The sequence below is a fragment of the Physcomitrium patens genome, chromosome 7 (assembly GCF_059467195.1).
Source record: "Physcomitrium patens ecotype Gransden chromosome 7, ASM5946719v1, whole genome shotgun sequence".
Classification (NCBI taxonomy): Eukaryota; Viridiplantae; Streptophyta; class Bryopsida; order Funariales; family Funariaceae; genus Physcomitrium; species Physcomitrium patens.
In genome coordinates this window covers 9312950-9333553 of record NC_143416.1, presented here as the reverse complement: position 1 = coordinate 9333553, position 20604 = coordinate 9312950, and the positions used below count along the sequence as shown (strand labels likewise).

Sequence of the window (20604 nt, the reverse complement as noted above, 5' to 3'; positions counted from 1 at the left end):
TTATACCATGCTTGAATCTTTTCAAGCACCTGAAGTCACAGTAGAGACGAGATATAAAACGGCAGATAAGAAGGTAAAGCTTGTTGCCAGACCATTACCAGAGGATTCTAAAGAACAAATGGGAGAAGCATCAAAAGAAGCGAGTTCAAGAGATCCAATGAGTATTGGACATCAGTTTACTGAAGAGACTTTTGAAGAATTGAAGATTGGTTCTGATGGTTCTTTATTGCCGGAGGAAATTACTTGCTTCAAAAAGATGTTGGCTAAACAAGGTAGATCATTTGCCTTTGAATCTCATGAAATTGGGTGTGTGGATCCAAATATTATAACATCTATGGTTATCTTCACTGTACCGCATGTACCTTGGAATGTAAGACCGATTCCAGTACCGAGGGCACATTTACCTAAATTGGTGGAACTATTGAAAGAAAAGATAAAGATGAAAATATTAGAACCTTCATTTGCGCCGTACTCTAGTCGATGGTTTACGGTACCTAAGAAGAATGGGTCACTGCGGTTTATTCAAGATATGCAGCCGGTGAATGCTGTAACTGTCAGGAATGCAGGAATTGGACCTATTGTGGATGAATTTGCTGAGGCGTTTGCTGGAAGGGCGATCTATTCAATGGGTGATTTGTATTCAGGTTATGATCAATTTCAACTTGCCGAAGGAAGTAGAGATATGACAACGATGAGGACACCGCTTGGATTGGTTAGAATGTGCACTCTTCCTCAAGGCACGACCAACTCAGTTGCGCATATGATGAATGGGATGAATAAGGTATTGAGAGATTTTATCCCGGAAAAGACTATGCCTTTTCTGGATGATGTTCCTATAAAGGGGTGCAGAGAAGGAGACAAGGATGAAACTTTAGATACGAGGGGGTGTCGCAGATATGTTGTTGATCATATACAAGATTGTGAAAAGATTTTAACTCGGCTTGGAGAAGTTCATCTTACATTATCGGGTATGAAGTCCGTATTTGGAGTGCAAGAGGTTGTAATTGTTGGACATTTATGCGGATCTTATGGAAGAAAACCAGATCCGACTAAAGTTGATGCAATTGGAAGGATGAAAGAGGATTGTGGTTCTTTAACAGAGGTTCGCAGGTTTTTAGGTGCATGTGTATTTTATCGAATCTGGATCCCTCATTTCGCTCACATAGCGGATCCATTATATGAACTGTTACGCAAGGGTTACCGATTTGAATGGAAAGAAAGGCATATTCAGGCAATGCAAAGATTGAAGAAATTATTGATGTCACCTCCAATATTGAGGAAGGTTGATTATAAGTGCAATACACCAGTGATTCTTACTGTAGACGCTAGTCCAATTGCCATTGGATGAGCTGTGGGTCAAGATGATTCAAATGGGAGTAGATTTGCAGTTCGATTTGGGGCTAAAGTTTTAAGTATTCATTAGCGTGCATATTCGCAAGTCAAAAGAGAACTTTGGAGAGACGTTTTGACTATGAAAGCTGAAAAGGACTATTTGATTGGAGCAGTAGTAGTAATTGAAACAGATTGCTTGCCATTGCTTGGAATGATTATTAACTGTTCAACACCAGATATTACAATGTTGAGATGGATTGCTTATATTAAGTCACTAAATCCAAAATTTAAGCATATCACTGGAAAGGACAATTTAGTAGCAGACATGCTATCTCGAGCACGATACGAGAGGAAGGACGAAATGGTTGAAGACATTGATGATGTCGGATTAAAATTCTATTCAATATCAAATCTCAACAGAGAAGACAAGCTATTTCTTGAAGAAGCTTATGAAGGAGAATTATTGGATATTGGTCATTATTTGAATACCTTGTCTAAGCACGGGAATTGGTCTACAGAAAAATTCAAACAAATAAGAAAAAAAGCATATGGATTTTTACTTCGAGATGGATTCTTATGGAAGAGACCGAAGAAAGGAATTGGGATGCCACAATGAGTGATAGGCAAAAAGAAAGAAAAACTAAAATTATTAAAGGAGTTTCATGATAGTTTATGGGCAGGGCATAGAGGAATCTGGGCTACTTTTGCTAAACTCAAGGAACGATATTGGTGGAAAAATATGTATCGAGATGTGCTCTCATTTGTAGAGTCATGTGAAATCTGTCAATCGTATTCTAATATCCGAAATCGAGATGGTCTTCATCCTACGTATCCTCTGGCTATTCATTTTAAATGGGTTGTTGATTTGGTTATTATGCCAGTTGGGTTATGGCAGATGAGATATTTGGTTTTAGCTCGTGAAGATTTATCAAATCAAGAAGAAGGAAAAGCATTGAAGACAAAATCTACAGAGGGGATTTGTAGGTTTTTGCTTGAAGATGTCATTTGCCGTTACGGGTGCGTAGGAAAAATCACTGCAGATCGTGGAGAATTAAATGCACAAGAAGCTCGTAAGTTCTTTGAAAAATGTGGAGTTAAACTATCACTGACTACTGCTTATAATCTGGAAGGGAATGCAAAAAGCGAATGCGGTCACCCGCCGATTGTGAAAGCATTGGTTAAAGCTTGTAATGGGAAGGTTAAAGAGTGGCCACGGCTTTTGTCATTTGCATTATGGGCTGATCGAACAACACATAGTTCGGTGACAAGATATATGCCAGTAGAACTTATGACAGGTCAAAAACCAATTATGCCGATTGAAGAAAAGGTACTTACTTGGAGTATGCTACCATGGGAAGATGGATTGACAAGAGAAGAACTTCTGGCTATTAGGATTCGACAATTGGAGCAAAGAATGGAAGATGTCAAGATAGCATTGGAAAGGTTAAAAAGAGCAAGGTTACAAAACAAGGCGCGATTCGATAAGCAACATCAATTGAGACCAAAAGCAATCGAGGAAGGTGACTGGGTACTTGTTTATGACAGTAGTCTGGATAATCAACATAGTACTTTGCGGAAATTTTCAAAACGTTGGTTTGGACCATATGTTGTAACAACTGTTCATGATAATGCGACTTACTCATTACGGGAGTTAGATGGTACAAAATTGAAAATACCAATTGCAGGGAAGAGAGTAAAAATATTTAAACGAAGACATACAGAGATGAATATGGAAGACCTTAATGAAGGTACAGAGATTCCGCAGCAAGAAGATGAAAGTGATATGGATAATGAAGGTAACGAAGACGAACTGGACAAAGACATAGGGGATATATTCTGAATCAAACAGCAATTGGGTAAATTGGTGCATACCGGAGGATGCACAGGTTCAGAGGGGGTGGATGTCGTGTTGTAACACGAGTATACAGTGAAAATAAAAAGAAAGGGGAATTTTATTAATATTCAGTTACCTCGAATATTGGGAGCATCGACCAACTCCAGTACAAATACTGAGTGGTCAGGTTTAGTGACTCCGTTACAGTCAGCCGGGGCATACTGAAATGCCCCATTCGATTCCAATAACGGGAGTCAGCAGGAAGAGAAGGACCAATTCACACAACGGGTTCGAGGAGCCAATTGGATCCAATTTCGATAATCCAATCCGGGTCCTCTTACCCAATATGAGACCTGTATTGGTGGGGCAATCCAATGCAGTCTAGTTACGGGAAATCCAGGTCTTACTACGGGTCTTAGCCAATCTGACGCGAAGACCAATTTGACCCAATTACGGGAACATCCAGGTTACTACGGGCATCTTTACCAATATAGGACCTGAATTGGTCGGGCGACTCAATGTGGTCCCAATTACGGGGTTCGATTCTGTTTCAGGCTGTCCTGTTCTCTGTGCCGTCTCAGGGAACGTTGTTTTCGGTAAATGGATTTCTTAAAGGTAAAAAACGGAGGAGAAAGCTTGGCGACGAGAGTCAATTTTGAATCCAAGTTGAGGTGAGAGCCAATTTCGGATCCAAGCTTGAGGTGGGAGCCAATTCCGGATCAAAGATGGAAGATTGAAGAAATTCAAAGGATAAGGTTAGGTGGGATATAGTTTTGGGTGTGGATTTTTTTTTGAGGGGAAATCGGGGGGGGGGGAGCGAGTTTTCAAGCTTCTGCAAGGTTACGAGTTCGGTTTTCATTGGAGTTTTTTGAAGATCAAGGAAATTAGAGAGACGAGCTTCATGCTTCGGGTCGGGGAAGGAAAGACATAGAATTTGGATTTTTCTTCTTCGTAGAGTTTTGGGGAAGACTGAGGCAATCGCTGCTGAAGTCAGTGTTGTAATGGTGAATCGGGATTTTTAAATGAAGTGGGTTTGAATACTCTTAACTGTTTTGTGAAATCGAGTTACGTCTGTGATTGAAGGATTAAAAGGGTGTCTATAGGATTGAGTATGCGGAGTGAATGAAATTTATTGGGTTAATCTAACAAGACAGTCAGTGGATACAAGATCGTAAGTACAAAATAGTATTGAAGGTTAACAGTTTGGGTTGTACGGGATTCTCTGTAACGTCTAGAGACCTACCGGCTGGGGCAAAAAGGACTTCGACAAGCTGTCGAAGAGCACCCGTATAGATTTACGGTACATTGTTGCAGTCGTTTATATTCCAGCAATCAAAAAACTGATAGACTGCTTGACTATCGGTGAATCTCCATACTACCTTCTACAGCCAGACGCCCAGCGCGTTCTCGAGCAGGAAAGCACGTAATACGACACTGTACAACCCAAACTGTTAACCTTCAATACTGCTTTGTACTTACGATCTTGTATCCACTGACTGTCTTGTTAGATTAACCCAATAAATTTCATTCACTCCGCATACTCAATCCTATAGACACCCTTTTAATCCTTCAATCACAGACGTAACTCGATTTCACAAAACAATCAAGAGTATTCAAACCCACTTCATTTAAAATTCCCGATTCACCATTACAACACTGACTTCAGCAGCGATTGCCTCAGTCTTCCCCAAAACTCTACGAAGAAGAAAAATCCAAATTCTATGTCTTTCCTTCCCCGACCCGAAGCATGAAGCTCCTCTCTCTAATTCCCTTAATCTTCAAAAACCTCCAATAAAAAAAATCCGAACTGGTAACCTTGCAGAAGCTTGAAAAATCCTTCCCCCTCCCCGATTTCCCTCAAAAAAAAAACCACCCCCAAAACTATATCCCACCTAACCTTATCCTCTGAATTTCTTCAATCTTCCATCTTTGATCTGGAATTGGCTCCCACCTCAAGCTTGGATCCGAAATTGGCTCTCGCCGTCAAGCTTTCTCCTCCATTTTTGCCTTTAAGAAATCCATTTACCGAAAACAACGTTCCCTGAGACGGCACAGAGAACAGGACAGCCTGAAACAGAATCGAACCCCGTAATCGGGACCACATTGAGTCGCCCGACCAATTCAGGTCCTATATTGGAAAAGATGCCCGTAGTAACATGGATGTTCCCGTAATTGGGTCAAATTGGTCCTCGCGTCAGATTGGCTAAGACCCGTAGTAAGACCTGGATTTCCCGTAATTAGATTGCACTGGGTTGACTGGCCAATTCAGGTCTCATATTGGATAAGAGGACCCGGATTGGATTACCGAAATTGGATCCAATTGGCTCCTCGAACCCGTCTTGTGAATTGGTCCTTCTCTTCCTGCTGACTCCCGTTATTGGGATCGAATGGAGCATTTCAGTATGCCCCGGCTGACTGTAATGCAGTGACTGAACCTGACCACTCAGTATTTGTACTGGAGTTGGTCGATGCTCCCAATATTCGAGGTAACTGAATATTAATAAAATTCTCCTTTCTTTTTATTTTCACTGTATAATCGTGTTACAACAGGACAGCGTATCAATGAATCTAACTTGTGATCCTGGAGTTGGATAGCTTTGGGGTTGAAGTTCAATCACAAGTTGCACTTGATTGATAAATCCTCAAAACTTAGATCTGGTGCCATCAAACTTCTCGGGTAGGGCAATTCTTGGTTTCCTAACATTTGAAGGGAGTTCCACCATAGGAGAAAGGACATGGTTTGGTGCAGATGTTGAAGCAGCTCCAACTATTTCTATATCTTCACTTCCTGCCAATCTTGTTGCTCCTTGTGGTGGTAAATTGAGTTGATGCATCGCAAGCATTAACTCCCTCAATTGCTCTTGCATTTGTGCCATTGCACTCTTCATTTCAAGAAGTTCTGCCATGATAACACTTAGAAGAGAAAAGATGTCTAATATCGCTCAAGACAAATAGAAGAGAAGACTTGTGGACAAAGAAAATACTAAGGACAATATCAGTTTAGAAGAGGATAATCCGCAACTTCTAATATGCTTATATCTTATCAAGAAAAAGGGGTAATCCACTCTTAATCAAGATTAGACAAAGCTCTGATATTATAAGTGTACTCTTGTCAATCTGTCAAGGACAAGAACTCGATGAAAAAACAATTCAGACAAGTGAGCCTTCAGTCAAAGAGAGGTAACAAAATATATATAAACAAGTATATATATTGAAAGAGAAATTAGAATGGCTATTGCCAAAAGACAAGAAAACTAGAGACCCTTGAAACTAGACTAGAAGCAAGAAAGGAGTTGACAAGACTGAAGAAGCCTTCACTCTTGTCTCTATATATACTATCTAACTAGGGGCTATGTGGCGATGTTCTATAGGACCTCCAATATGTGTTGACTTTGTAGGACACATGCCTTGACTTACAAGGCAAGTTTTTCTACGTGTGGACTACATAGTTAGCTTGATCTTCAATCTAACATGTGTGGCACATGGCCAACTTGTTGACCACGTTTCTAATCCAAAAAGTCAATTAAAGACATCTATGAAGTTAAAGCAGCGTCTACGAAGCTTCTAAGAAGCTTTCATATTAAATATTATAAAATTAACTTACTTTTATCTACTTTTACTTACTTCTACTTATTTCTATATGTAATTATTAGCTTACATGATTATGGCGGTGACAACATGTCTCCTTCAGAGCCATATAAGATAGTGAATATATCAAAAAAAAAAGACAAGTACCACCACTTCTTATAGAAGTCGGTAATAATGAAGAATTCAAGGTGGACGAAGTCTTAGACTTGACGCAACATCGATTTAAGTTGGAATAGCTTATTCATTGGTGTGGATATGATATTAACAAATGTACATGGGAGCCAACAAAAAATCTTACAAATGCAATAGAGAAGATGAATGCTTTTCATCAATGATGTCCATCAAAACTAAGAGGAAGGATAATTTTAGAAGAGTATAGCATCCATAATTTTTTTGTTTTATTTCAAAAAATTTAACAAATCTATAAATTAAGTTAAAAGAAGATAATTCACAACCTCTAATAACAAATAAAAATTTCCACAAAGAGGGATAATTTACTCTTTTGAAGAAAAAAATTGTATTAAAAAACTAAATAATTTATTTAAAAGTGGATAATCTATAATTTTTAAAGTACAACAATAAAAGTAAGGTAATCCATTCACTTCTAAAACAAGACAAGAACAATGAGTTAGAACTCTTGTCAAACTGTCAAGGATGTGAATCTCAAAGAACTAAATGTCAATACACTCTTTTGTCACTTGAAAGGACTAAAAAATTAGTCAAAGATGATATAGTATTAAACTAGAATGGTTATTGCCAAAGAAAAGAAGATTAGAAAGATTTAAAACAAGACTAAGGACTTGAAAGGCATTGACAAGAGTGAAGAAGGCTTCATTTTTGCCTCCATATATACTTTTAACTAAGAGCTATATAGTGATTTCGTGTAGGACCTCCATTACATATTGACTTTGCAAGACACATATCTGAACTTACAAGGTAAGTTTTCTATATGAACACAACATAGTTTGTTTATTTTTCAAGCTACTAAGACATGGTTAGCTTATTGACCAAGTTTCTAACCTACCAATTAACTACAAAGACATGTAAAGTTAAAGCAGCATCTATGAAGCTTCTAAGAAGCTATTCTAAAAAATATTATGAAATAAATATACTTTTACTTACGTCTACTTAATCATATAAGTAAATATTAGAATAAATATGTATGTTTGTAATACTATATTTTTAGAGCTACTTCTAATTTTTATTTATTTTAATAATATTAATTTGTAATTGTTCTATGTTATTTCTTATTGTAATAGATATTAATCTATAATTCAATCCAAGTTTGGATTTTTGTTATATAGAGTGATTATCAACACTAATACTTCTGCCTTGGAGATAAATATTCATTACTATATATTATTGATTCTTAGTAAAAAGAACTACTATATTAAAGAAATTGTGGCTGCTTTCTTAATGTTATATTAAACAGATCTTTTTACCAAATATTGATAAATAAAAAAATCTCAAGTATTGTAGGAAAAATAATTAGGATATTTAAAAGAATTGTGCCATGTTTATCAAGTTATTATTCTATGTTGCCATTATTAAGCTATTGTTGGACATCTAAGAAATTTAAAGATTGACAATAATATAATTGGAACTATATGTAGTATCAATCAAGGCATTGTTTATATTAAAAATTATTTATTTGATTGAGAGCATGATGGAACTATCTTTTGTTTCTCTTGTTTTTGACTTTCTACATGATCTTTTGGTATCTATAGATGTACTTTAAGTCCATACCATCTAATTACAATCTTAATGAGTCAAAAAGGCTTTTATTAAATTAGAATATTTGTAATATAATTCCTATGAAGCCATTTTGTCTAAAGATGAGGATTGGTCAAGAGTTGGTAAAACCATTGTATTTCTTTCTTCTAATATAATTTTATAAGACAATGCTAGAATTAAAACTAAAACCATAATATTGCAGTTTGATATTAATTCAATTTTAGCATAAGCTTAAAATTATTTGTTAGTAAATATAAAGTTGTTGTTTGAAGAATTACTTGCTCTACAATAGAAGTAGATATAATTGTCATCAAACATTTTGATGCTTGTGGATATATTTCTTTTGTAGTAATATTATGAATACAACTCAATGAATATGGAGTCATCTCTTGCATGACATTACTGATTGTATGAGAAGAAATTAGTCTAGAAGAGGTTGTTATAGAGGATACAATGTAACTTTGCATCGGGGTCTCTTTGCTCCCATTTTTACCTTTCTCTTCTCATGCAAAATTGATATACACCTCTTTAAGTTGACTCCATTAATACTAAACATGATCTTAAGAGGAATAGAAGAGGAATAGAAGACATGTCTTAAGGATTTTTTTATTGTGTTTAATTGGATGCAAGGACTATTGTTCTTCGGCACATAATTAGGACCACTGTTAATATGTTTAGCTTGCTAATTGGTCTTTGCCATATTTCTTTGTGCTAGTTATTGGGTTATTTAACTTGATTTCAAAATCCAAGCCTACTCCAAAGTCCAATAGTTTGAACTTGTGGTGCAATAGATCCCTTGACACACTCTCGACATTGTCCATTCTGACAATGTTTACAGGTTTGCAACCTTTAAAGAATAATAATAAAAAAAATAAAATTCTCTATTCAAGTGCAAGGCAACTAATTCCAAAACAAACTCAGAAACAACTTGCAGTTGTGCGATGCGGCGACAGCCGTGCCCGCAATCAGCCACACTCTCGACGACTTCTGAAACCCTAAAATCACTACTCCGCCACCTCTCTCAGCCTCTATTCTTTTATGCCATATGAAGAATTCAAGCTTGATTCAAAGTTCGTCAACATCTCAAGCGGAACCCATCTGAGAATAATGGCCATTAGCCAGCAGCCCCGTCACTGCCAGCTCAGTGTAGGCATGCCTATTCTTCCAACTTTGAGAGCTCCAATTCACAGTGCTGTGCATTTTTATCAGATAGTGCGGAACGCACCAAGTATCACAAATATCATTTATCCATTGGCAATGAAACCATCCACTCTGTTCACTAAGGTGCACCAACGCTTTAGCAAGATTTCGAGCATCACCCATTCTGTTTATCGATGACCTAATTTTCTCCGCCCTGGTGTTGCGAACCGGCATTGTCTTAGCAAGCATTAAAAATTGGCACCCATGATTAATGTTGACTTCGATCAGAATTTTTTTAGAGGATTCGAAGAATTGGTGTTCGCGGCTAATCAGTTTGGTGGGTCCCGGATGCCGTTTTGGACAGGGTTGCGGTTTTGCGAAGCAGTACTAGGTTGCAGTGGTAAATTACAATGAGGGACGTATTAAGGACCCGTTGATTGTGCAACATTATGTAGATTCTTCGAGAGACTATGGGTCGTTGTGCTGCTAACAACAGACTTTGCCAGTTCTTTTGTAGTCCACCGGGTTGCGTTCCTGCCAATGCTGTGATTCGGATAGCTCCTTTGCATCGGCCCAGAGTGGACACGACGGCGGTGGATCCTTTTGGGTAAGCTGTCTTGTTGGTCTTGTGACAGGGCTTCCCATGTTTGGTCGTGGCTTGATTGGTTTGGGATCTTTGTGATTTGCACGAGTTGGGTGTTTGACATTCATCTTTTGTGCCAGTGAAGGCGTGCACATACTCTGTATCTTCAATCGCTCCTCCTCGCCGATGACACTGTAGAGTAGTGTGACGCCGGGTTCGTGTAGGTTGTTAGCTCCATGATTCTCCTGACACCTTTTCGGTTCGCTGCTCAGGGAATTCGAGGACTTTCTTGCGTGCAAACTTATTCCCTGATCGTTGAGACCCTGTCTGTACGCATCCTTCAGAGATAATGTAGCTTTTGTTGGAGATTGAAGCGAACTGCGCGCGTCGGTTGTGTGCAGCGTATCTGCCGAATTAGGTGGCTTTTCTGAATAGCCTTGTTTCGACTGCCAAATTTTTTTTCTGCCTCCTCGAAACAATGGTTGTTTGGGTGGCTCCTTAACATGCAGATTTGGTGGTCTTGCTTCGGCGGTCGTAAGCCGGCTGATGTCAGAGCGATTGGAACTACACTGGTCGTCTACATCAATTACTTGTAGATTTGCCTGACTGTCATGAAGGACTTCATCCTTCCTGGGGTTTGTGCCAATGTCAGGCGTTCCATTGAGTTCCTTGTCGCGATTCTCCTTCTCCTTCTGTGCCTCATTCTTCGCATCCACAAAGTAGTCGTTGTACACAACAAACTGATTTGCCTGCACTGACGCAAAACGAAGGATGTCATGGCACTCGTGTGGACCTTGTTTCTCGGGTCTCCTTCATTTGATTGTTTGTTTCGGTAATATCTCAACAATCAGACAACTCACAAAAAATCACGATGTTAAAAATCATGAAAAACGAACCTGGTCGTTGTAGCTTCTTAGATTGTAGTACTTGGACATGAAGGAGAGCAGTTTGTTAGAGGGTTTGTCGTAGCTGCACATTAAGAACACAACAGGAAACTTAAGCGGCGCTACAGCGCAGGAAACGCCTCTTCAAAGCCTGTAGCAATTGAAGTCGGTGCTCTGCATTTTCAGACAGATACCCAGTAACAACATCTCGCATACACGCCTACAGGGTTCGAGAGCACATATGTTGGATTGCACAACATCATTTTGTCATGACAAGCTCTACTTCGAGGTAATTTCCACAGGTACAGGTACAGGGGAAGGGAATGAAGATAATCGCACCCAAGCTGACATGGCCTCTTCTTCTCCTGCTCGAGCATGGACCTGAATAACATATGCCCCAGTCCCTGCCTGTTCATCGCCGAGAGCTCATGTCAGACGGTTACTAAGTCTGGAACTAATCGTGCAAAAGCATGGAGATCAGTTTCAACTTGTTACAAAGCATCTGGTGGAGTAACTCCCACCTTTGGTAGGATTCGTGCACGTAAAAATCTAGCACACAGAGAGGTGATATCTCCACAAGGGGAGCGTTCGGGGTTCGTCGGATGAAGAGGTGCTTCTGACCAACTTTGAGGATACCCTGAGCAAGAATGTGACCCGAATTCCCCGGGACGCTGCTTGTGAGGAGGTAGATCTTTTGGAAGCTTTGCAGGAGGCGGTCTACACTGGTGATGGGACCGCGCAACCCTTGAGCAATTGCGGACAACTCTCCCATGTAGTTGATAATGATCTGCATTTCCTCACCATCCTTGCCTCGCATGAGGTTCACTGCGTTCAGAACAGAGGTTTACTCAACATCACACATTACAAAACACCCATACTTGCAGGAAGTTCGATTTGATTTTGTCAATGGCCTATGCTCGATCTATTCATAGTGGTAGTAGGTTTTCGTACTTAGTTGGTAGCTGTTCCATGCTGTGATTTTGGGAACCTCAGTGAAGGTCTTCAAGGATGGAATGCTGCAGACGAACTCCACCATTGTCAATATCGATCAACGCGTAGCCACTAGATGGCCGGAACAAATCTTATCCCCACTCCGAGCGTCTGCCGTTTTCCAATTTACCCTAAGATTGGCTGAAATTACATTCTGGCCGAAACTCTGGCGTACCTCAATTCTTCCTCATTCATGCAGACATGGCAAGTGATCGCACTTTTTTACAGTAAGTCCAACCAACAGTTCCCTACAGTAACCTTTCAGAAAATCTCTCAGATTCGAACTCATTTCTATTTTCAATTTCCAATTGGAAGCTTCATCAACTGTCATCATGTTCGCATTCAACTTGGGCTAAATGGCTTTTCTGCTGTTGCGGGGGAGAAGCACCAACGTTCTCGACTTCGAACGGCAACACATCGTCATGAATACGAACTGCCCAATCATAGCAAGCTGGGGATGATTTTCCGGTGATGATACCATAAGTTCCAAGAAGAAGCAAATGAGGAGAAAGAAGAAAGCGGGGGAATGAGCCACGCATGGGTAATGGCGTCGACCTAGCGTCGCTACAACAGTAAAAGGAGGGTTGTTCGGAGTTCAGCTGGCAACTACCTTCAGTTACAGTTGCAAAGGATATGAAGCGTGACGTTGTGACCCCTGCTTTTTGCTCTTTCCTTTCATTTCTGCCCTCACCATCCCACTTCTCTGCCCTTCAGTATCTTAATAAAATCATTCAACCCTCCGCCATTGCCGTGGATGTCACCTCTAACGTGCCTCATCCAATTCACTGTGTCATCTCCGAATCTCTCGCTTGGGCCCTGGCAGACTCGGATTGCAAATTCACACTGCATAACACATCGTGCGCCAATGAGAAGCATGGCAGGGAACTAATCACCACTCGTTATTTACGTCCTTCACTCGTGGTCTGTTAATGTATGGCTGCCACTTCTTGGGGGAGTCAACATTACCGACAGGAAAAGGAAGCGCAGAGTGAAACAAACAAGACTGTCGACGGTCGGAACTTCAAATGCAACCCCAGAAAACCCATGAAATGCCAAGTTTAAGCTGACTCATAGTACATGTGCAGGTGAGGCAACTCTTCCAACATGATAAACATTACATCGTGAGAAGGCCACCACAAAGGAGGGCTCCAAGAAACCATACCCAGCCGCTCACTCAAGAGCCTGCGTTCCTTTTCTCTTTTTATCCACGAAGATCGCTTTTTATCCACGATCTTCTGCTTTATATCACAAGCAGGCAGGCTGTACCTCGTAACTACTTAGAGGGATCCCCCCCCTCTCGTGGTTCAAAGAGCATTCAGCAACCAACACGAATAACTCAGTAGTCGCATACCGTTACCAACGTAGTACAGTTACCATCCACAAATTGACAGCTTGGACATGATGAATATCACGACCGGCTCTCTCGATTGGGAATCTTTTGATAACTCGTGACCTTTGATCGAAGGCACGGATCCTCGTTGTACATTTCTCGGGGTCACAGCCCTAGTTGTGTGTATACAGCCTTGATTGCTACCCCCCAGTTCAGAAAATCAGTAGCTTGTCATGGCAGCTACATCGTACATCATAACGAGGACTGCCGGTTTGTATCTAGCTACGCCCCAGTCCTCAAACTTCATGTTTTATCTACATATACCATTGCCCGCATCTATCAAGCTTGCCTAGTATCAAAACTAAACCTACATGTGAAGAAGTCACCGAGACTGAGTGACTTCCACAGCGATAATGTATAATGACGTGGATAAAGAAGATAGTATTGAAAAGCAGAGACCAGGTAAAAATCCACAATGTTCGTAAGTCGCCAGCTACGAGCAGCACTCAGAAGTAGATGGAGTGATTGCAGCAATTGGTTTGTCTACGATGACAATACTCCTTCTTCGTGCAACACCCTTGTTGTTTTCGGAGCCCACAGCTACTCTTTGTTGTATCACACGACGAGCTTGATCCAGAAAGGCCTCCTCAATGCCAGTGTTGAGTTTTGCAGATGCTACAAAATGAGATGCCCCAATCGACTCTGAGTATACAGCATCATGCATGTTCACGTGCCGGGACTGATCCATGTCACTCTTGTTGCCAGCAATTGCCAGCACGATGGTTTTGGAAGCCATCTTCTTTAGCTCCCGCACCCAGCTTTTAACGCGATCGAAACTGTCTTTGTCCAGCAAGTCATACACCAGCAGCGCTGCATCAGCATCACGATAATAGAAAGGACCAAGCCCATGGAACCGCTCCTGCCCAGTTGTGTCCCAAATGCAAATATTGACATCTTGCCCATCTACACTCAAGCGCTTCGTTAAGTATGATGCCTGAATTGTGGCCATCTGCTTCTCAAAGAATACATTGTTGATATATCGCAGCGCGAGAGACGTCTTTCCTACGCGTCCATCGCCCAGAAGTACTAGATTGATCTGTATCAGAACGGCGGGCCTCATCCTTCTGATGTCTCGCTTCTTTTTCTTCCTCGTCCACACTACTTCCTATCCCCCAAACCTCAATCATTTACCACAACCCCCTGTTGCGTAATCCACCATTATCTGTTATGATTAATATGATAATTCGTCTACAAAGAGCTGTTCATCGATCTCCTAACACCCTCTCACGACCAAACGAAGCCCCCCACCCCGCAACTATTCCGCGAAACGTCTCAGTTCATCTCAGCCATCCCCTCCACCTTACATCAGCTTCACAACAATTCAACCAGCAAATTACCTCATCCTCCATCCGCAACATCTCCCATACTTCAGAAATATCGCAAATCCTCCAGTAGAATTGAACCCAAATGACAAGAGCTTGAAAAGATCAACATACCGCATCAATTAGTGTGACCTTTTCATGGAAAACCGAGCAAAGGTCACGAAATTCAGTCTGACAAGAACATGCAATAAATGGTCCTACCCACCAAATCCGATGATCTAAATTCTACCATAAAGTTCAAACGAAATCCCACACCGATCCGAATCGAGCTCCGCCTAACGAACTCAACGATTTCTGCGTTAGAGGAATCGGAGAAGCCCGCCGAATCGGAGAGAAGCACCTGGCAATGGACGCCTCGACGAGAACGAGATTTTGTGATCGACGAGGGCGAAGAACGAAGGACGACGTCAACGAAATTAAAATGAACGAAGAATTGCGACGTCCAGTCGGTTTAAATGAAGGACGAATGAGGAGAGGATGAACGAAGAAAATATGGACGAAATATAAACGAAGAAACGGCAGTGAGGTCCGCGGAAGATACAGCGGGGTCGATACCGGCGGCCGACTGTGTGTCTGAGCGAGAAAAATGTATAAAGCCGAAATTGGACCTTGCACTTCAAGCACTCGTTGCATTACTCTTGTGTTGCCGAAATTCTGAGTGTAGTCTGTAGTGCTTGTGACGGATTTTGAGTGCGGGACGAGGGTTTGGAGTGGGATTCCAAGGGTTGAGTGAGTGGTAGGGGATTTGGGATGGGGAAGCGCAAGAGCGCGGCGAAGCCGGCGCCCAGGCGCGGGCAGGAGAAGTTGGCGACGGTGTTCAGTTGCCCTTTTTGCAATCACGACAACAGCGTGGAATGCCGTATGTGAGTGAAGAGCCGTTTGCGACCCTTGGTTTGTGTTTTCTGCGCCATTTGCGTTGCGGTCTTAGACACTGGGGTTTGTGACGAGAATTGTGTTTTTTTTTGGTGATTTCAGGGATCGTAAATCGCTAATTGGAGAAGCGTCTTGCCGAATATGTTTGGAGACGTTCAGCACTCCTATTGATTGTGAGTTTCCTCTTACGATTGTGCGCATTGAAGGTTAAGTTTGTAGAAATGGCGAAAATGGTGCACTATTCAGATGTTTTGGGGTTTCCTTCACTGACCATGTGCAACTGAGGTTTTCTTAGTCAATGAGGTGTGATGAATTTGGAGACTGAAGCTGTGAATCTTACATCGTTTTTTCTGGTAATCGCAGCGCTGAGTGACCCCATCGATGTTTACAGCGACTGGATTGACGAGTGCGAGCGGATTAATGGTGGAGCCGACGCTTGAGATTCTCATGCGAGGGCTGTTGGGATGCTAAGAGCTCTAGCGTTCTCCTCGAGTAGAATACAGAGATTTTGTACACTCTAGGAAACTTGATAGGTAGCCACACTCATTGAGCCTGAAAAGGAACTTCCTCATTTGCTTTGTGCTGTTGCCTGTATAGTCCCTTTGAAAAGAATCTTTGTTCGATAGGATGAGATTACTACTTCACAGGGAGTATAAACAAAAATTCCAAAAAATCATAATCAAAAACAGAAAAAACGAAAAAAACAAGTTTAGAACACAAAGTAAGTGTCCTAGGAGATTAACTACGTACATGGGTTTGTAGATTATTACGCGGCCGGCCCTCTGCTCGAGCCTCTTCATTACGCTGCTACTTTCAGATCTGCAAATGAGTTACTAGGTTTTTAAATACGAGTCGAACTTTTTCTCACCATTTGGTCCAAATTTTGCTCTGCGTGTGCATGGGGTTAATTGTTCATGCAAGTGTAGCAGAATCTCAAAGAGCAATCGGGTGGAGATCGAGAGGGAAGAAAAATTCCCGTTGCTCAGCATGATTTGTGCATGGAACTGGATGGTAGTGCCTGGATGCAGCTGGATTTCGAACTGGCACTGTTGGCATCGTCGAAAATCGGTATTCTTCCATGTGATTCTTCTGCTCCAGCCCTTGTGTGGAGATTATGCTTGCTGTGTGTGCTCTTTTCTGCAATTCCTCTGAACCTAGAAACTAGTTTCACAGGATTTGTTTTGCTTTCTCTACACTTGTGTTTTTCTCTTTACTTCTGTTGTTGAGCAAACAAATAGGTCAGATGAATTCTTCTTAATCCCTTTTAGAGACATTTTGTATTTTGGAATTTGTAGAATAGTTGTAAGAATTGAATTGGGAGCATGAAAGTTGGAAAATTGTATGAATGGTGTGGAGAACTTTTTATGAGAAAATTCACATTGCTAAAGAGTGTTAAAAGTATAGTCAAGACTTGTTATTCATTATTTCTTTATAGAACTCAAGGTGATTTCTTTTAACAACACATATTTGTATATATCACCTTTTTATTTTACATACATAGATAGATATATATATATATATATATATATATGCATATATATGAGAGAATGTGATATTAATCCATGCTTTTATTAAATAGATCTATCTTTCATGAAGAATATGGTAATGATGATGAATGTGATTGGTTTTTATTGGTTGCAAATTTAATAGTTGGGAAATGAATCTATAGGTCATTATTTTTTTTCATAATGATAGGTGAGTTGATTTAATGAAAATTTGGATCTATTTTACATTCTAGTTATATATATATATAATTGTTAATGTGATGTACATATTTACTAATTTGATATATTCTAACCATTGTCAAAAAATAGATCATTTCCACATGTAGTTTTCCATTGTTGGACATACAACTAAATAATTGGTTGGTTGACTTATCATGGTTACTACCATAGAAATAATAGAGCTTGTAGTTGATATATGAGACTTATTCTTATATGTTTTATCAAAGTTGTGATCAATTTTATGAGAACATGGATGAAAAGATTTTAATGGAAAAATATTTATCACTTTTGCTATTCCCATTTAGGTCTTTTGATCCATAATTATATCTCTTTTTATTTTGGAGGAAAACTTTTGAACATTCTTATCATACATACTATATAACAAATATAACACTATTTGCTAAATTGAAAATTAAAGGAGTTACAATAGACATATATATTGCTTTCAAGTTCCAACTTTGCTATTAAAGATAGTGTATTCTTTGATTCTTACTTATAAGAGAAGATAAAACTTAGTAAAATGACATTACTAAATAAATCTTTGAATGTGTTGTTATACAAATTTTAACAATATATGAAAATTAGCTTAAAATCATAAAATATTATATTTTTTTAATATATATTCTATTAAATAAAATAAAAAATTACGAAAACAATTAGGATCTAAAATCTTTAAGTGAGAAATTAGAATAAAGGTTTATAAAGATGTTTTTAGTAAATATATAAATATATGTGGATTTTAGTTACAATAAGCATTATAATTTTGTTGAAAACAAAGTTATATAAAAAGAAATTTAATAAAGGTCCAAATTTTATTAGATGTTGTTTCTTTAAAAAATATTTAGAAAAATGTAGAACAATTAGTAGCAATCAAAGGCCATGTACTTTTTTAAGGCAAGATTCTCTTCAAGACAAATTTTTGTTTCTATTAAAAAAAACTTTGAAGCTTATTTTATTCTATTAGAGACAATAGAGGATATTGAGTCAAGATTTGGAATGTCAAAAGGAATAGCTTCAAATAACTTATTTTAAATATTTATACAATTCATGGAGCAATAATATCAAGGTCAAGAAAGTAATAAGATGTCAAAGACAAGAACATGATAAAGACAAATAATCAAGTGAGACTTCTCTCTAAAAAAGATGACAAAATAGAAATAACTTGATATATATATTAAGAAAGAAATTGGAATGGCTATTGCCAAAAGCCAAGAAAACTAGAGACCCTTGAAACTAGACTGGAAACAAGAAAGAAGTTGACGAGAGTGAAGAAGGCTTCATTCTTGTCTCTATATATACTATCTAACTAGGGGCTATGTGGCGACGTTCTATAGGACCTCCAATGTGTGTTGACTTTGTAGGACACATGCCTTGGCTTAGAAGGTAAGTTTTTCTATGTATGGACCACATAGTTAGCTTGGTCTTCAAGCTAACAACATGTGTGGTACATGGCCAACTTATTGACCACGTTTCTAATCCAAAAAGTCAATTAAAGACATCTATAAAGTCAAAGAAGTATCTATGAAGCTTCTAGAAAGCTTTTATATCAAATACTATAGAATTAAGTTACTTTTACCTACTTTTACTTACTTCTATCTACTTATATATGAAATAATTGGCTTATATGTATATGTCCGTTACATTACCCCCTCTTTTAGGGACGAGTTCTATAAGAAGCAGTCATCATATGTTGAGGAAATCTATGATGTGACATATTGTATTTGCCACATACTCTGATCTTTGTTTTCTTGGAAGATGATTGATAGGGCCTCTCAACCATCAGTAGTGTCCCATACCAGGGCAGGAAGACCACCCAGTTATTTGATCATTGTTGATGCCTTCACAACTTCCTTGAAATAAAACATTTGGAACACTATCAGGAGTTGTTCCTACCTGTAGTAAAATCACCAAACATTGGGAGTCCTTTCCAAGGTCGTAATACCAAACGCGTTGTATTTCTCCATCTATTCGAGGAAGGACATGTCGTTCTTGAAGATCTTCATCTCGATTGCGTTGTTTTGAAGGTTGCGACAATTGTAATGTCTCGTCCGGTAGATCAACAAACAAAGGCTCTTGAGTCGAATCTGTTGGTTGTTGGTTCTCCATCTCCTGAGCATCACAACTACAAAGAAGCTACAAACAAGGATTGAAAGTACAATGTTATCTTGCCTAGATCTTTTTTCTTTTATAAAGAAGGTTTTTATTTTGATTTTGATGGATGTCATCGATGAAAAGCCTCCACCACCTTTGCTGCATTTGCCAAATTCTTTACTGGCTCTCATGTGTGTTCACTAATATCATATCTATGCCAATGGATAAGATATTCCAATTTATTTCGATGCTGCCTTGAATCTAAGACTTCTTCCACTTCAAACTCTTCATTATTGTCCACTTCTATAAGAGGAGGTGGAACTTGTCTTCTTCTTGATATGTCTACTATCTTGTATGATTCAAGAAGAAACACATGGAATATTGGATGGATTTTCATTGACTCTGGTAGATATAAACGATATGCAACTGGATTGATTTGTGCAGAAATAGAAAATGGTCGAAGCCTTCGATAGTCCAACTTGTCACAAGGACGAGTAGTCTTAATATTGTGACAAAGTAACCATACCTTATCACCCATGTAGAATGGTGGTTGTTCCTTTCGATAGACATCCACATTGACCTTTTGTTGTTCTTGAGCTTCTTTTAACTGCACCTTCACCATTGCATGTAGCTCTGACAAATGAATTGCCAAATCTTTTACAACAGGATTATCCACTTTTTAAAAGTCAAAAATATCACGTCGTGGATAATAACCATAATTGGCAAAGAAAGGTGATTGTTTTGTAGAAGAATGTATTGTGTTATTGTAAACAAACTCTGCCAATGGCAAAAGAGTTATCCAATCATCTTGTTGATAGTTAATGGTACATTTTAAATATTGCTCCAAAACTTGATTAACACGCTCCGTTTGTCCATCAGTTTGAGGATGGAATGTTGAAGATAGTTTTATATCCACTTTTAGAATCTTGAAAAGAATCTGCCAAAATCTTGATACAAATTGAGTTCCTCTATCTGATATAATATCCTTGGATAATCCATGATAGCGATAGATATTGTCAAGAAAGAGCTTAGCTATTTCTTCACCTGTGATAGATTTTGTACATGGTATAAAATGTGCCATCTTAGTAAAATGATCCACTATCACAAATATAGACTCAT

At 39.2% G+C, this 20604-nt stretch overlaps 2 protein-coding genes and 1 pseudogene across 5 annotated transcripts; 1 reads left to right on the top strand and 2 right to left on the bottom strand.

The window, feature by feature from the left end:
• Positions 1-9717: 9717 nt before the first annotated feature.
• Positions 9718-13179, bottom strand: LOC112285127 (uncharacterized). The gene is made up of 5 exons (XM_024525684.3): positions 12047-13179; positions 11617-11920; positions 11435-11503; positions 11108-11180; positions 9718-10960 (listed from the first exon to the last, which is right to left on the bottom strand). The coding sequence occupies exons 1-5, from the start codon at positions 12129-12131 to the stop codon at positions 10115-10117; spliced, it is 1377 nt and encodes a 458-aa protein (XP_024381452.1). The 5' UTR covers positions 12132-13179; the 3' UTR covers positions 9718-10114.
• Positions 13180-13779: 600 nt separating this feature from the next.
• Positions 13780-14680, bottom strand: LOC112285128 (uncharacterized; annotated as a pseudogene).
• Positions 14681-15430: 750 nt separating this feature from the next.
• Positions 15431-17132, top strand: LOC112285129 (transcription elongation factor 1 homolog). Of its 4 annotated transcripts, none has more exons than XR_002970602.3 (4): positions 15431-15660; positions 15773-15843; positions 16034-16203; positions 16600-17132. XR_002970602.3 is itself a non-coding variant. In XM_024525686.3 (3 exons), the coding sequence occupies exons 1-3, from the start codon at positions 15548-15550 to the stop codon at positions 16108-16110; spliced, it is 261 nt and encodes an 86-aa protein (XP_024381454.1). In that variant the 5' UTR covers positions 15431-15547; the 3' UTR covers positions 16111-16540. The 4 variants fall into 4 exon arrangements, 1 of the variants encoding a protein (XP_024381454.1); XR_002970603.3 differs by having other exon boundaries at positions 16597-17132; XR_002970604.3 differs by having other exon boundaries at positions 16592-17132.
• Positions 17133-20604: the final 3472 nt, after the last annotated feature.